General features: G+C 41.2%; 1 protein-coding gene and 1 long non-coding RNA gene across 4 annotated transcripts in view; one reads left to right on the plus strand and one right to left on the minus strand.

Annotated features, from left to right (window-relative positions):
• The window catches only part of LOC146075261 (uncharacterized), a 136,650-nt gene that overhangs the window by 92,138 nt on the left and 26,273 nt on the right, over window positions 1–18,239 (plus strand). The gene's annotated exons all lie outside the window — the stretch shown is intronic.
• The window catches only part of PCSK6 (proprotein convertase subtilisin/kexin type 6), a 124,965-nt gene that overhangs the window by 77,301 nt on the left and 29,425 nt on the right, over window positions 1–18,239 (minus strand). For all 3 annotated transcript variants that reach the window (XR_014473543.1, XM_083184288.1, XM_083184289.1), the window contains exon 2: window positions 10,193–10,297. Coding sequence is in view for 2 of the 3 variants with exons in the window: in XM_083184288.1 (XP_083040414.1) it covers window positions 10,193–10,297 (105 nt within the window). In the remaining variant the exon portion in view is untranslated. The remainder of the gene's footprint in view (window positions 1–10,192; window positions 10,298–18,239) is intronic.

An 18,239-nucleotide genomic window follows, 5' to 3' on the forward strand; every position in this document is an offset into this window, starting at 1 on the left:
CCAGAAGTCTTGAACATTACAAATAAGAATTGTGCGAAATATGACAGACACTTACAGTGTAAACAGAAATACATCATGTACCGGTTAGACAACAAAGACTATCAATAATTATCTGCTTACACACTCACATGTTGACGAAAAAAAACATTTTATTACAACCTTACTGGTACACATGACCACTGTCCGCACAATACCGAAACAAAGTAACTAGGACAAGCCACAAAGCTGCTTTCCTGACAGCACAGGACTTTGACTAGACTGGAAATTAAGGGAATGTGAAATACAGTCTGAAACGCACTAAATGCAGCTTCTCTGAGCTGTTACTAACCCCATTAGTCTCTATGAAAACAGACTTAAAATAGAAAGCTATAAATCGGCTTTTTGTAGCGTTACTGTAATGTCCACCCACATGCCTCATGCTGTCTGCACCATCTACTGCATGAAGTTGCTTATTAGTTTCAGAGAGAAAATTTTACAGCCAAGGGTGGCGTCAAATGTCATCACCGACTATAAAAACTTAAATGATATCCAAGCTTCCAAAGCCAGCTAAAAAAAATGTCATATTGAAGGTGTACTGCTGAAGTCACTGTAGGAGAGGAACTAAAAATTTTGATTTCCAGAAAATATAGAGATGAGGTGGAGGAAGAAAGTGGTTGATAAAGTATCAGACTTGTGAAATTACAGCTCATGTTCTTTGTAATATAAATTCACAGGTCGCATGTAGAAACTCGCATGTTAGCATACAGACAGCCAATCAGTTTACACATTACATTGAGACCACAAACAATTATTCAAACAGTATTAATGCATGGACATATGGGTGAGATAGTTGATGCAGGAAACAATGCTACATGGGGACAAGTGAAATGGCCCTGATTACAGATCAGGAATCCATCACGTAGAAGGAAACCTGTAGACCAGTGGTCAGTGAACAAGGGTAAATTACTGAAGTTTTTGTGGGTAATGGACAGTCGCACTGCAAAGACACAGTCAGGCATGCATATGAATCTATACGCATACCCGGTTGTGTCTCGACAGCGTGACCGTCGATTACCCCCAGGAATTTAATTTTACTGTGTATAGAATCTATATATAAATTGCACAGTATATGCATGCCCGGCTGTGTGTGTTACAGTACTGTAGCGTACAAGGACCTGACAGTGCAGTGCTTCAGCCCTTTTGTATAACACACTTCTGTGCGTGATGCCCTGGGCTCCGCCTCCATAGAGTCGACTAGTTGTTGCGCTATCTCGGCAGCGCGCAGTCTCTACTGCCGCTGCAGAGCCAAGTTTCTTTGCCTGGTTATAGGCTTCTGTCAAGGTATACCCATCTCTAGTATAGGCAAAAATATTTGCACAGACTGTCACTATATCATCATGAAATACTGACACTAACAGTTGCCTGAACGTCACATTATCAATGGTTATACCACACACAGCCTGGCAGCCATTGATGATGATGATTACCAAATAGCCATAGATAATATTCATCATCGTCATCATCAATGGCTGCCAGGCTGTATCCTACTTGCAGGATATATCATCAACTTCTGGGGGTACAGTGTGTATTACACTTATACGATTTCCTTCCAAATCATGGGGGTTACGTCGGCGTATCTAAATATATTTTGGGGTAAAAGGTAAATACATTTCCCTGACCCCTGCTGCAGAAAAACTATTTATTATATATTTATTTCATTATTATTTATCAATTCAAAACCAAAATAAATTTGATACATTTATTTTGTCAATCACACCCCCTGAACCCCCCCCCCCCACACACACACACTAATAGTCTGGTAATATTTGTTTGTCACAATAGAATTCTTAATGCAGCATCTGTTCCAGTCATAGGAAGAACTAGTCAGAGGGACCCTTCTATCCAGAATGGATTTAATTTATTTTATAGCCAACGCAGGTGTTATTGCATCTCACTGAAATCAAACAGTTTTGTTCATCAGAGAATGTAATGGCTTGAAGCAATAGCTGCATTCAGCTTCTGTCAGACTTTCGCTGCTACCAACAGCCCATGTGACGGGAGGATTTTTTATTATAATTATGTATAAATAATTGAATACCTAAGCTAGATGAAAAACATAAGTATGCCAACTCTGACATCGGTATTTACAAATATGTAAATATATATATATATATAATAGGCTTAATAGCATAGCAGCTTATAGAAGCCAGAGGAATGGCTTTCCAATGATTGCATTTCCTGAACGTTAGGGGGGTATTGCAAGCAGAACGGCAAAACTAAACATGAGCTTTTTTCTTGTTTTCTAGAATTTAAAGCGCACACACCGCTCAAGTGACTAAATACACCAGATACTCAAAGCAGCATTTAATAAATTAACATGAACTGAAAAACAGAAATGAGATAATGTAACCTGCCACCAGTGCTTCCATGGTCCCTATGTTAGCCTTCAAAGAACATCCACAGTGTTCAAAGCTCCCAGTTCGTAATGTAGGGTTTCTGAAGCCCAATTGGCACAGAGGTGGTTAAAAATATCTTGTTACATACAGGCAAAGCAGCCCGCGGTTGAAAATGTGTTAAGATCCGGGAAACGACAATGTTGGCAGGTTCTGTCTTATGTCAAAATCTATGTTTTTGCTATTTGCCCCTTCCTCCCCCTGACGCTTACAGATTATTGCATTCCATGTCTCTGCTCATCCCCATCAATTATTAATAGTCATTTAATGCCTCACAAGCAACAAGACCCTAAGAGCTTGTCGGAGCCTTGAGCAAAGTCTTGCTCATCTCCTGATTGAGTCTCCAGGGGTATGGGAAGGTGAACATCAGAAAGACTGGAGCCGCTGAGCCTGCAGTGACACGCACGGACGAGAGGGAAAGGACAGACATCCCAGAGGTCTTTCATTATTGAATGTGACTACATGGACAGAACATGAATTGCTGCACAGCACCGCAACAAAACAAAGGTGAAAATGGTCAGTACTTTGTGTAAATCAGATAAGCAGTAGATCTAGTAGTATAGAGTTAAAAAGGTTATTATATCAAAGCAGGAACGATGACAGTGCTGTGCCATAACCTAACAAAACAATTGTATAACAATTGCCAGTGGTTCTCCTCTCTAAGCCACCTCAAGTTCAAACAAGACATGTTTTCAGGATTTCTGCCCGTGATGCAGATTGGATCAATCTAGCCCTGTTAAAAAAAAAAAATCCTGAAAATATAACCAAGGAGAGGGTGCTTGTGGAGCAGGGAACTCCTGCTATGGACAGAATGGAGAGTATATGTGAAAGATGGTCTTTTATCACCAGCTAGCTGAAGGACCAGGCATTGCCCCGGTTTACATTTTTCAGTTAAGTTATCAATGAGTTGGCTAAAACTCAACATATTAAAGATTATGTGGCTGTTCTGGACCATTTTTTGAGGGGATGCTAGTAGCTCTGATCCCCAGATTTTCTTTCTATTCAGTTTTAAAATCAATTTTCCAGGGCAAAATGGGTTTAACGTTTTCCTTCTGTCATCACTTATATCAGGTCATTCAATAATGGTCAGTTCTGATCCCAATTACAGGCACCCTATGTCAAACCTGGAACGTTCCTCTAAGTGGTCAAACCAGGACCCCAACCCCCTTAAGCCTGTAAGGATCCAACTGGACCACCTCACATTTGTTTCATCCAATCGGTGCAGGGATATCAGAATGCATAATCAGACATAAACGGAGCTATGAATTTTACAGAAGATTTCATTCAAACAGATGTTTTAAACAGTGAAGGCACAAAACATTGAAGAGGAAGGAAGAGGAAGGGGGTGGCAAGGTTTAGAACATAGGTAAAATGTGGGATGAATTGTTGTATGCTATTAATAGAATAAAGTAGGTTGCATTGCACACAGTAGGCATCTTGCATGAAACACAAGAATAAAACAGTAAGATTGTAGGTTTTAAGGCTCTTCTAAATAAAAGTAGTGTTCAGAGCCATTAGTAATAATGGGGACACCCTCTTCCTCTGTAGCATTCTTGATAATTAAACCCACTGATGGAGCCATAGCCCTATTATAAATAAGGCTAACCAGGCTTAAGCATAAGGGCCCTGCGGGACAAGGGATGCATCAATTGCTTTTGCTGAAGCACAAGCTCCTGCACCTCAGGGTTCCAATGGTTAAAGGCACTTGGTACACCATAGGGACTCAGCTGAGGTTTATTGTGAGACAATAGGGTGCACGCAGGCGATAGTACACCAGAAGTATTTCAAAAGAGAAAAGTAGGAACAATTGCGCTGTATTAAAGAAAAAAAAAAAAAAAAAAAGGTTAGCAGTCTTTATATCAAATGGGAATTTGTGTTCGCGTGAATACTGAAAATGTTAATGATGGCATAAGCTCAATTTCCAAATGTCCACTCTAGCGGGGTGAAAGACACAAGTGCCAGATGGGGCCCATAATACCTGAAAGCCTAGGAGCCCAGACATTTGTTAATACAGCCCTGGAAAAAAATTCCAAATGTGGAGTAAAGGACCACCTAAAAGAAACACATAAATATTTCTACACAGGTGTGATGCACGCTCCTGCACACAATGCAAAAAGTATGTGCTGCACATACTTTTTGTACTAGATTGCATTGCATTCAAAACGCACGCGATGCGATCTAGTACAAAACGCACGGTGCCTATCACACCGTGTATGACAGTGATGGCTAACCTTCACACTCCAGCTGTTGTTGAACTACACACCCCAGCATGCCCTGCTACAGTTTTACTATTTGGCCATGTTAAAATTGATGCAGGGCATGCTGGGATGTGTAGTTCAACAACAGCTGGAGTGTCAACTTTAGCCATCACTGGTGTATGGGCACCTTTAGATATACTGACTGAATACTTGGGAAGGAGCAGGTTAGGAGAACGGACTTGATTTCATGATCTCATCCATATGATGTGCATGTCTGAACCGGTTATGGTATTTTAGATCTATAATGTCTAGGTCTACAATCATATGGTTGACCACTAATGGTCGACAGGGTCCAAAGGTCAACACTGAAAAGGTTGACATGAGTTTTTCTGGGTTTTTTTTGGGTGTTTATGTCAAGTGTATTTCGTCTGCTTGCCCTGCTTAGGGATCGGTGCCTCGATGCGCTCGACACTATTATATTCTCCCTCCATGCCGTAGTGGATGGTAGGGTATGAAATACCACCTGTCGGAACGTGTCGGCTCAAGATGTTGTAAAAAAATGCATGTCAACCCTTTTCATGTCGACCTTTGGACCCTTTAGACCATGGGTCCTCAAACTGCGGCCCTCCAGATGTTGTGAAACTACAAATCCCAGCATGCCTTGCCACAGTTTTAACACTCCCTTAAAGCAAAACTGTGGCAAGGCATGCTGGGATTTGTAGTTTCACAACATCTGGAGGGCCGCAGTTTGAGAACCCATGCTTTAGACCAATAGTGGTCTACCTTATGACTGTCAATCTAGACTCAATCTAGCAAGAGTCTGGATACAGTCTGAACTTAAATCACCTGTTTGATGACTATTCCCAGTGTTCGGATTACACTCCGGTAATACTCCATATCCTGTACCAGACATTCTGACAATTACATTTTTGTGGTTAACAATGAAATTAACAGGGAAACCATGCCAGACATCCCAAATCCCAAAGACTTTAGTCTTTAGATGGGAACTGGGGATTACAATTGCCACTGGGTCAAATCACAGAACATATCCCACCCAATTCCCTGGTGGTCCGGAGATGTGCAGAGTTGCTGAATGCCGATACAGGACACGCCCCCTGCAGGTACGTAAATGTAACTGCACACAGAATAGGATCTCCGCACACATACAAAACACAATTCGACATATATAGGTGTGTTTATAACAAATACAAGGTCATGATTTTTCTACAAAGCTATTCTCTTACCAGAATCCCTGCTATTAGGTCAGCTGAACCATTAAACAGTAGATAGATATTTCACTTATGTAATTTACCAAAATGTGCAATACAAACTGTAAATCAAATTATAAGATTAAAGTACAGCTTTTGCAGTATGTTTATAGTTCTGCTATTTCTTAGAATTCCGGTATTATCTTCAGCCTTTCACATTTGTAAAGAATTAGTCACGACTAACGTACTCAAATATCACTTTTAAAAGTACATAAACAGGAGCTTGCAAGATCAGTCTCTCCTTTACTGTCTGACAAGCAGAACACTTATTCCCAGAACTGTGAAAACCAGGGAGTTAAAAAAAAAAAAAAGTTGTATAAATTGCAGAGGACGCAACTGAAGTTTGCATAAATTTGGTACCATTATTGAGAAAGCATCAAAACATGATACTATCTTTGTGTAAAGGTGCAAAGAAACTTGAAAAAAAAAAAAAGTAAAGCAAATTTTTTAAACTAAGCAAGTAACACAAGTAAAACTGAGATACGGTAGCAGAAATTTAAGAAAAGAGAAAGCGATGGGAAGTATACAGTATTTATCAATTTTGGCGATTCCAAACTACTTTGTTGTAATTCACATAAGATTATCACAGAGAATGATAGTTCTAAGTTTTGCTTTCAAGAAAACCTTTTTACACAAAGGGGGGATTCATTTAATAGCTATGGTTGATAGGTGTCGGTGCTTTGAGCTACAGGTTTTGTTTTTTACTTACCACTCCAGGTGTTCCACTGCTGTTCATGGAACACAGGACAGTCTGCAGCATACCTGAACTGCACAAAGGCCATCTGACAATGATGACCATTATCACCACTGCAGTGAAGCAGCTTTGAAAAGTAATTGGGACATCAATGGGACAGTCATTTTCACAACTGCTGTTACCAAAGTATATGCAGGAAAAAAAAATATTTGAAGGTCAAAATGTTTAGATTTGATGTAGAAACCCTGGGAAACCCCCTTGACTGTCTAAGTAGGCACATTGTAGCTTATTTTCAAAATGGGCAATAATGAAATGTCATTTTTGGAAACAAAGTGCAAAACATGGAAACTGGGGTACAAAGATAATGAAAATGTATACTGATGTGCTTTTTGAGTTTAAGTGTTTTTATGCTTGCCGATGGAAGTTAACATTTTGTGTGAAAGTGGTTTAAATTGACCACTTTCCTCTGGTTTTGCCGTCAAGAATTCTCTCAAATCTCGTGTTTTTGCATTTGCAATTAAAGAGTTCAATTTCTAACTCTCTGCATGTTAGAATTGCACCACCTACAGTGCACATTGTCTTGCCCATTTAAGAAAGGATTTTGCATTTGTGATCAACTCTGAATCAGGCCTAATGTTGTTTCAGACAAGTTTACCTGCTTGCAGTGCTGGGAGTCAGGGCTAGTCTGCCCTTACGGTTCAATAAATCCCAATCATTTGTGTCACCTAGACTAAGTCACACACAAACATTTCCAGGAAGAGACCATCAAACAGCTAGGGGATTTTACAGCAGCTTTTGCAGATATACTACAGAATAGCCCTAAGTCAGAGCATGTAGATAGGGAAATCTAGGCTAGCTAATGGCATGCTGTTTGTTTCATGTGCGTTTCTCTTGCCCCTGGACTTCCAGTACAAACCACAGTGCTACACAGAACAGAAGAACACAACGATTTAAAGGCAGTACGTGTGAATGGAGTGAGGGTGTAGAAATGTCAATCTGCTAGGAAATAGAAGTGCCATTACAAGTCTGGAGAGACTGTGCTTAATCCAAAAATAACTGCAGAGAATTCTGCAAACACTTCCAAACTCGCACTTTCATCTCAGAGAGAGACTTTAACCACTATAATGCCAGAAAAAAGGTGCTGACTCTGCAGCAAGTGCATCGCTCTCCAAAGATTATAGTGTCCTACTTGTAATCGGTTGTAATATACTTCCCACCCCCCCCCCCACACCCGGCAATTAGCTTGCATGTGTTCATTTGTATTTTTTGCATTTGCACTGCTCCCAAACACTTTTCCTAAAGAGGCCTTTACAATATTTCATGTACAGGTCTCCATCACAGAATAGATACAGTGTGTCTAGTACAGATGGCATTCGATGCTGCCCTCTAAACCTAATATTTAGAAATATAAGAGCGCCAATGGTCACAAAATTCACATTTATTTAAAACACAATAAGCAAAAAAATAAAATAAAAACAATATAGTCAAGAAAAAATCTCTAATAGCGGATCCTGCTTGAGGAATAAGTGTGCAATTATCATTTTAGAATGACTTTATGTCCCAATATTAGATTAGTTATAACGAAATAGCCAGTAAGGTGTCCTAGGGGAAATTTTACTCCTCCGGGTGTTATGCTCGACTTCCAATGTCACTGTATAAAAGGTGAATTTTTTTTTTAAGGGAGATGATATTCTGGCAGCTCTCTGTAGCCCTTAGGAATGAATTGAGTACATGGCACAGGGCATCCGATGTTTAACACAATGCAATGGAGTTCGCAACAGAAGTACCTTTAGCATGCGGGTCCGATGTATTGTGTCCTCACAGAGTGATGGCGGTACACAGGCTGCCTGCACTGTAATAAGCGATGCTGCTTGAGTGTGGTGCAGCTCCCTAGGGAGCCCGAAGCTTAACTACACCAGGAATCAACAGGTGTGAAGTGGCTGACTTGCTTGGACGGTCTCTAGACCTATTAGGCTGGATAAACACCTGGCAGATGACCTGCCATCACAGGGGCAAATTAGTTAAGATATACACACTGACCAACCAGCTGTTGGATATGCCAGGTCAGATGTTAACAACTGGGCAGGCATTAAAATTTACCCACTCAGGCTGTGATGTCAGTGGTCCTTGCAGCCAATGTAAAGAAGATTGGCAGGTCAGACACATGGGAAAATGCATCAATATATATTTTAAATATATCTCCTTCTATAGCTACTGTGCTGCATGGCCAATAAAATATGTCTGAACAACACTGTCCAGACATATTGTGTATAAGCACCCAATGATATATTGCCCGCTGTGTACTTTTTAGATACATTGGATAAAACACTTAATTGGACAGGTTTTAATTATTTCCCATTTGTCCCACAGTGGGGCAGCACAAACAGTGTGATGTTAGCATTACTGCCTCACAGTACTGATTTCGATTTCCATCATTGCCCTAACTAGGATGACTTTGTATATTCTTCCCAGGCTTGCCTACCCTCCCGGAATTTGGGTCCCCCTCCCGGCCCCCCGGGATGGTGGGCAAGTCTCCCGCATCAGCCACGCTGTCCCCGCAGCCCCCCCTTCACTACATAGTGATTTTCGCGGGTCCACGGCGAGGGGCCGGGCTAAAATGACGCAAATTGCATCATTTTGCGTCATTTTAGCCCCGTCCCCAATTCGCGCACCTGCGAATTGACTCCTTTGGCTGCTATGGGGGCGGGGCTTGGTGAAGTCCACCTCATCCATGCTGCAGTCTGGTCTCCTCTCCGGGCTTCTCCCGGAGAGGAGAATGAAAAAGTAGGCAAGTATGATTCTTCCCCATGCTTGCATGGGTTTCCTCCCACAATCCAAAAATACTGGTAGGTTACTTACAACTTATGAACCCTAGAATTAATGTGTGTGCATGTATGTATGTATGTATGTATGTATGTATGTATGTATGTATGTATATGTGGTAGGGAATATAGAGTGTAAACTCCACTGGGGCAGGGACTGATGTGAATGTTCAAATATTCTCTGTAAAGCGCTGCAGAATATGTGTGCGCTATATAAGAAACTGATAAATAAACTTAAGCGAATGCCAAAACTATTGGTCTTCAAAGTTTGCTAGATCAGATATGAAACAAAAGCATATTTTAAGAATGGTGGTGTGAAGCATGACTACTTTGGTAAAACCATCAACACCATGCCGGGGACCAGTTATCATTTTCTCTACAGGACACAACCTTAAAATGAGTTGGGTATGGTATCCAGACAGTCAGAATACCAACAGCAGCACCCAAATTTTCATAATCCTGACCTATTTTGTTAATGACTAACCCCCCCCTCCATCCTAACACTTGCGGAACGCGCTAGGCCTCTGACAGCGGGAATGTCGCTGTTGAGACAAAGGCTAACACCGCTCATGGAACAGAACACCTTATGTTTTGTGCACAGAATACAGCTCAGGCAAACAATGATGACACAATAAAGCAGGATGGACAGAAGAGAAAGCAAGGTACAGCATAATGTTTCCAGAATTGCACCCACATGAACATTAATGCACAAACCTGATGCTGCCACCACTTTATGCAACAGGTTGACAAACCCAGTTACTAAGAATAAATCGCTTACATTTGGATCCATTTGCAGGAAGTTGTGCATCCCCCGGCTGCTGAACGTTGACCGTTTAATAGTCTTGCTGTGATAGAAGTGGTAATAATTCTCAAGCATCCCAATCTGAAAAAAAAATAAAAAAAAGCTTTGATAAAACATTTTTGCCATAATTATATGTGCAGGGAGAGCGATTACCCTTTCCCTGTCATTTACAAAGGGATTAATGGTTCCTTAATATACCTTAGCATTCAAAATAAAAGGGAGCTACAGCATGCCTCATAAGATTAAGCCACAGTGATCCTGAACGTGGTTGTGTGTGAAGGTGCATGCTCTCATTAACAGTTAGCATGGTACAATAGTCCAATCCATTAAAGGATGGGGATCTTTAACAGTTTTGCATTTCTAAAGTCATTTGACTTTAAAGGAAGCAGCTAATGGGCCCAAATGACAGATAATCATCGGAAAACACATTACAGCAAGCATTATGACGGCAACCAATTCATTAATACTCACTGCAGGAAATATTCCAGACAAAAAATAAAATGACACATTTTTCATGGCAGGACGGAACCAGTTGGTAGACAGCGGTCTCTGAGGGTGGCATTCCTCCCTAATTAGTGTGATCGTGACATTTCAGCAATTTACTGGAGACATAATTACATATAACTAGGTAATAGGTCTGTTACACTACTGTTACCTGTCTTCATTAAGCCTTAGCCGAAATACAGTGCCTCTACTTCCACACACCACTACATTGTGTTAAACATTACTTAGACAGTTTTTAACACTGGGTTCTTTTTCCACTCAAAACACTACCAATACTAAGATGAAACCATTATACAGATGTGCCCACATACATCTAGCCTCCCTGCAAGATAACAGCCATTCCAGTGTTATGTCTTGGTAGTGACTTTTCATGCAACTTTGTGAATATAAATGCGTCTTAATGTAGACATTTAACAGGATGCAATTTTTATGAAGTTTCCGAAATCGCACCTTATCGCATTTTTTAAAATCGCAAATTTTTCTGCCTGAATTCGACTATTTAATGAGATGTGAATTTGCGGCAAGTCCGTCCTGTGTCTACAGAGTTCCAGGGGTCCCCCAGAGAAGTCCCGAAGCCGGCTGGTGAGTAGGTTCTCTCTCAACAGGAACCCCACTTGGATTCTATTGGACAAGGGGACCGGGTCAAGATAGTGTAGGTGAGTATTGTATGAGTGGGCTATGTGTGTAATAAACTTTTACTGTTCGTGTGTGTGTATTTTTTCAATATTTGTACCGTTGCGGAACTACAAGTCCCAGTGGGCCCTTTAATGCCCCGCATGCTGGAACTTGTGGTTCTCCAAGTCCCTGCATGTGGTGCAGGCTTGCTGGGATTTGTAGTTCCACAACACCCAATAGTTTATTCTACTTTTACTGATTTAATCAGCCTTGTGTCCACCGCCCACGGCCACCAGGGACAGTCAGCATGGGAAGGAAAATTCTGGAGGGGGGGGGGGACGCCACTTCCCCAGGATCCCTGCCCATGCTGACCAATCAGGGGGTTAATGCTTTGGCCGGGGGGGGCATTTGTTTAAAAAGTCTCCGCATCAGCTGTGGCATTACCCTACTGGCTGGTTGGGCCCGGGTGCTAGTTCTTGAATACAGGTGACTCCTACTCCTTTTGTCGCCCATATCAGCTCTTTGAGCCCGGGGCTGGTTATGCTCAGGATGGGGGACCATACTCTTTTTTTTTTACTTTTTTTGGGACAGAACCATGCACAGATCGCACTAATCTGTGTATGTTTCTGTCAAAATCCCTCATCAAAACCTGGTCTGTTTGTGTGGCGATTTTTAGTAAAGTTTTCCCGAATTCGCATCCCATTAAATTTGTAATTTGTGTACTTTTTAATGGCAAAACCTCTGGCTGCAAATAGAAAAATTGCCACTTCAGAATGTTTAAATTTGCGGCAAAAAGTGTGATTCTTACAGCAATTCAATTGGCGATTTTGGGAAACCGTGCGATTTTGGCCATTTGCCCAGGGCAGAGTGGAACACTAACATTGCATGAAGCACCCATCTCCTATCACCCTGTAGAAGCCGGCACTGCAGACAAGACACTCACCAGACACCACCCGGACCCCCATGACGAAAACAAAGGGGTTGGGTCACTAAGCCACATCCCTCTGTAGCCACACCCCTTTTCATGGAGCTGCACAGGACCTGTCAGGTCAATCATGCCAGGCATTTCCCAATGCATGGTGTATTGAAGCAAGATATATGAGCACACACCTGTATTCTTGCAAATGATAAATGGTGCTTGCAAATGATAAATGGTGCTTCAGATGATCAGCTATGAACAGTTTTTTTTTTTTTTCAATAGTATGATAGGAGCCGATTGGCTGGAGCACTATTATTCATAGAATGTAATCCGATATAACTAATGTTAAATCTGTCCCTAATGGGGCCTACACATAGCGATTTTTATCCATTTTCTAAGAGATCTGACTAGATCACTTGATCTGCTGTGTGCAGGGGCCATAGCGATAGCGATGCGTGGCCCACATAATGCTATCGCCGGTAGAATGAACAGAACCCATAAATAGCTCAAACCGCTGCTCTTCAGATCCATTGGTACATTGATAATCTAATACCGATCTAGGTCCAATACATTCTGTGTTCCAGCACCTGTAAGCTGTCCTTACTATACACACATTTAAAACATTCAAGGCTGATAGCAGGCTGTTCGTCCCAATTAAATTGTGTAATCACCGGCTCCTGTTGTATCTTTTGGTATGATGAGCTATTTGAAGAGCAATCTGGAAACCACCTGACTATGGAGACTAAGGTTAATTCACTAATAAATCTGTATCCATCACCTTTTAGTGACTCCATATTCTCCCTGATGCAGCGCAGCCGGTGCAGAATAATCAGCTACTTATTCTGTGAAAGCAATAGCTCGGAGGTTTTACTGCTCAGGATAATCTTGTTCTTATTAAGGATGTTGGTGCAGGAATGTCTCGCAGCCCACAACTCACTATATTTTAAGTTCTACTTTCCTATGTGAGAGTAATGACGTACTTTGATCATCTTCCTATGATTTCTTTATGCTGCTTGGGCGAGCTAAATAGCTCACTTCATCTTGAGATGTGACACACGCAATTCTACTCTCCTAATGGAAATAAATAAAAACACCAGCCTAAATCCTTTTTTGTCTAATAATCTATGGCATTTCCCTGATAAAACCAGCAGACTTAATAAAAAAATATACACGGTTGAGTAACCTCTAGCTAGACCTTCTGCTTGGTGCAATAAAGTAAAAATTAAAAGGCTGAGCAGGAATCTCCCTGGAATACAAATCGGTGTGTAATATTTACTATGAACCATAATACCCAATATGACATTGTCAAGAAATTGCTCCGCGACCCAACATCATTTAAATTTATAAGTTGTGTTAAGGGCAAATAACTTAACCAGTACTTAACGCTTCCTAGATAATGCAGTGCTGTCCAAAGAGGGTTTCATGAAATCCAAAAGTGGGTGTTTGAGCCAAATTTCAATAAAAAAGACGGGTTTGCAATCACGTATGCTGGCACGGTTGGTTAGCATCACTGCCTCCCTTGGCACTGAGGTCATTGGCTATCAAGTTCCTATTTCGGTGGAGTTTGTATGTTCTCTCCATGTTTGTTTGTGTTTTCAATAGGTGTTCTAGTTTCCTCCCACAAAACAAAATAACTGCAGTCTGACAAAAAGAGTACTTTTTACCCAGGCCTGTGGAGGGGCCCAGGACCTGCTCCCCCCTCCCCCAGTACAGCGAGCCGAGCGACAACAGGCTGCCTCTGCAGCACAGCCTTGCTCCTCAGCTCGGCACCAGAAGCTCTCCGGCCCGAATGCACAATTTCGGTGGGTCGCGCGATCAATTGTGTGGAATATCGATAGGATGGATGGTCCCATGGGTCAAGCCTTAGATCATACATGCTGCATGTATTATCCATCATCTTTGATGCAGTCATATGCAGATCGTATGTGCTTTTAAAGCTAGTATGATCACTCTAAAAGGTGGCCATACATTAGAAAGATCTGCTTACAATCATGATTGTGTCCCACTTTCCCTTCAACTCCCCGGGACTCCTTGGTGGTTTTTGGACACACAATGTACTCACAATCCATCATATAATCAGTCATACAATCCATCTACTGCACGACTGAAGCTTCATTTAAATAGGGCTGGGGGGGTTTGTGACAGTATGCCACACAGGAGCGCTGATATTTTTAATGTGTTAAACAGGAGGACCTTTTTCTAATCTGGGTTTAAGTTGCTGCCCCCTATATTCAGAGGTTTTTGTGATCCTCTGGTGGAAACTTTTTGGGGGTTGAAATCAGTGAATATCACCAACTTCTGTTTATAGGAGGCGCAGCTACACCCAGAGCAATCAGCACAATTTTGGTATATACAAAACATAATATATTTATTTTCCATATATAGCATAAAAAACTATTTATCGAAGTGCACTTCTAACATAATAAAATAGACATACAAGACAGACTACATATAACATAAAATCAATATAGAACCATTATGAGGCTATATTTGATATATAATGAGGCTTTGGTAATTAAGGCTTTTTCAATTTATATGAGGCAATGGATAATAGTTACCAGTCCCGCATTAAGAGAGTAAATCTCTTCTGTGGCCATATAGATGTAATTTTGAGGATGTTCCTTCCTGGTGTGCTTTAGGCAGTCTCTCTGTATGGGGTATAAGTGCCCCCTTTGCTTGTTTCCAACTGGACTCCACACTCCCAGGCTCAGATGTTACTCAGGTCCACAGTACAATCACAGTCTCTGTTAGCCCAATATGCAATGGGTTGTAGTTATCAGCGGTAGTTGGCAACTTAATAGAGGCTTACATACGCGTTTCTCCGTCTCTGGTATGTCGGCGGCTTCCTCAGATCAAGGAGGCCGCCGACATACCAGAGGCGGAGAAACACGTGGTGGAGAAAATCTGGTGGAGAAAATCTGCACAGCAAGTGGATGATCCTAAAACATATGGTGATTAAAAATACATAAACAGAATTCTGCTAAAGGGAAATATTAGATCATTTATTCATATGCTGTCATGGTCAATAAGACAGTCCAGATGTCTTAGAAATAAAACAATATGACAATGCATATCCCCCTTTCCATCCTATCTATGGTGCATGTGTAGGTGGTCTGGTGCTATATGGAGAGCTCAAAAAGCAGAATATATGATGGGACCCAGAAACAGTGGTGTGTGTGACCCCAACTTTTTAAAGTGAGGGGTCCCCGGGACCCACAATTGTTTTCACTGAGCACGATCACTGACAGAACTGATCTTTAAACATGCAATGGGTAGTAATACAATATAATAAAGCCAGATGTAATCACCCCATCCTTCAGTTGAAGGGTGGGTCCATGGAACAAAACAAACCACCTCAGGTCTTCACCATTTTGCCAAAGTAAAAGGATTTATATTCAGACCATGAAAGCTAAAACCAACAGGTTAATGTTTTTTTTTAAGAATCAACATCTTTCTTTTACATCATTACTGACACACAACTGCACCAATGAGGACTAGATTTCAGAATTGAAAGAGCAATCTGTCCAGAGCCTTCAGGATTATGGAAGAACGAGCTACACAAATCAATTGGCACCATAAAGTACTACATCAGAGCAACAAAATAAATATAGCAAGAGAGCAGGGAAGGTCACAGTGACTAATGAATCAAACACTACCTGTTTCATCTACAGTAGATAGATGTGTACCCATATTACCTTTCCACCAAGATTAGCATCTGTAGGAAAAAAACTGCAACCTGGAGCAACGGTTTCCTAAATACAGAGCTATACAAATGTGTTCCGTTTGGAGTTTAGTTTGTTCCTTAGAGCACGGTCAAGTGGTTAGAGAGATGTTAATGTCTCATGATTAGAATGTGTCTAACACATTAAACTGCAAGTACAAACCACAATGTGTTTCTGTATACATTTCTTTTAACACATGATAAAGTTAGATGTGCTTCTGTTCTGTATAAAGGCATGTGCAAACACACTGTTAACCTCATCTCATATTTACAGTATTCCACCAGTGAGATGGAGTTATGTGTAAGTACATTAACACACCAAAACGGGCTGCATTCATATAAAAAAAAACTTTCACATCGCACCTTGTTACAGGGCCATATTGAATATCCCAGGTCCAGCAACCCGACCTCAGATTAAAGAAGTTACTCTCGGGTCGGAGCCAGGCTGCTGAGCAGTGTGAACGGGTACCCTGGGTTGAGCGACCCAGGTCCCGTTCAGTTCTATGGAGGAGTGCTGCCTCCTCCCACACCGGACGTGCCGATGCTTCGGAAGATGCTGCAACCCGGCAATAAGCTGGGTCACTGAGCAGAAAACAGCGTAAATGCCAGATCGCTCCCGGGACAGACCAGTGTCAAAATCCTGGGTCTGACCTGGCATTTGCAATGTGAAAGGGAGAATAGAATCAGATAAAAATAAGACAACAGATAAGAACCACTCTAGTCTGCCCATTTCCACAGTATTTTGCCACAGCAGGTAACATAGCGGGCACACAGTCCTGATGATTTCAAAAATCCTAGAAACAAGAATATAAAACCATTTCGATTACACAAAAAGGAATGTTAACATTTTTATAAATGATCAGACTCAAAAATACTTCAGGTTTTCCATAGATATTTAAGAGGAGCTAAGAAGTTAAAAAAAAGTTTTCCTTTTAAATCGCCAAAAAAGCACAGGATATGAAAGACCATGAGGAAGCCTTTTATCTGCGTGTTAAATGCCATTATCACTTTGCAAAAAGGCACTGATGGGCCCGTCGCCATGGTAACAAACACCAGCCAATTTGCTTTGGAATGGTGAGAACAGCTAACAGCTGCAAGGCCCTGTTCTACACCTCCATTCATCATCTTTGTAGACATTGGACAATGTTTATTACCATGTTTTCATATTCTTTCCCAATGAAAAATGCCTGTCACATGGGTGAGGCAGATACAATCTTAACTCCATCTTCCAGAAATTCTGCAAATAAGATATGAAGCCGTATAATTCATGTGCACAGCTGGGTAGGAAAACTACAGTATAACCCCATTTGATCTACCTATTTCCATGAGTTTCTTTATTCCGGTAATTTTGCACCTTACGTTTATGAATGTAAGTACCCTCGCACGCAAACTAGAAAAATGAATGTAAATTGCAACTAAGAGAAAGCTGCATTTAAAAGACAGGTCTGATTCTGAAGGGGCACATGAGTGACTGACTTGACTAACCATTTACTATTTAGCATATTCAGGGCCAGATGTGCTAAGCTTCAAAAGTGATAAAATGGAGAGTGATAAGCAGCCAGCCAATCAGCTTCTACCTGACATTTTTTAAACATAGCCTGTGACATGGCAGGTAGGAGCTGATTGGCTGGTTGTTTATCACTCCATTTTATCACTTTTGAAGCTTAGTACATCTGGCCCTTATTAACTCAATGGTGACTGGGATAAGTATCAGACGGCTGCAAAGAACTGGTGAAGAGACAGAATAGGACAGTAAAGAATATAAAGAAACTTACACAACCTCTAATTCACACTCTCGTTATCTCCCGCAATGATTATAGCAATAGTCTTCTTACTGCTCTTACCAAAAAGACTGTCACCACTATAATCCATCCTCAATGTAGCTGCAAAGCTAATTTTCCTCACTTGATGTTCACCTGCAGATATGCTCTGTCAGTCCCTCCATTGGTTACCCAGTATTGATTACACAGTATTCAACCTAAAATACTTTCTTACACAAGAACATAAACCAAACTGCACCAATGTACATCTCTTCACTTATCTCAAAATAGTCTCACAGCCTGGCCTCTCTGCTCTTCAAAAGGACTGCTTTGGAATGTCATCCCATGCACAATAATACTCATTGGGGGTTATTCTGACTCACTCTGAAAGGCACAATCATTCTCTAATGGACAAAACCATATGCACTGCAGGTGGGTATGATTTAACAGCAGATATCTATATTTTGGTGTAAAAATAAAGCAGCCAGTATTTACCCTGCACAG

Source organism: Crinia signifera, chromosome 4, assembly GCF_055691185.1.
Source record: "Crinia signifera chromosome 4, ASM5569118v1, whole genome shotgun sequence".
In the NCBI taxonomy this organism is placed as follows: Eukaryota; Metazoa; Chordata; class Amphibia; order Anura; family Myobatrachidae; genus Crinia; species Crinia signifera.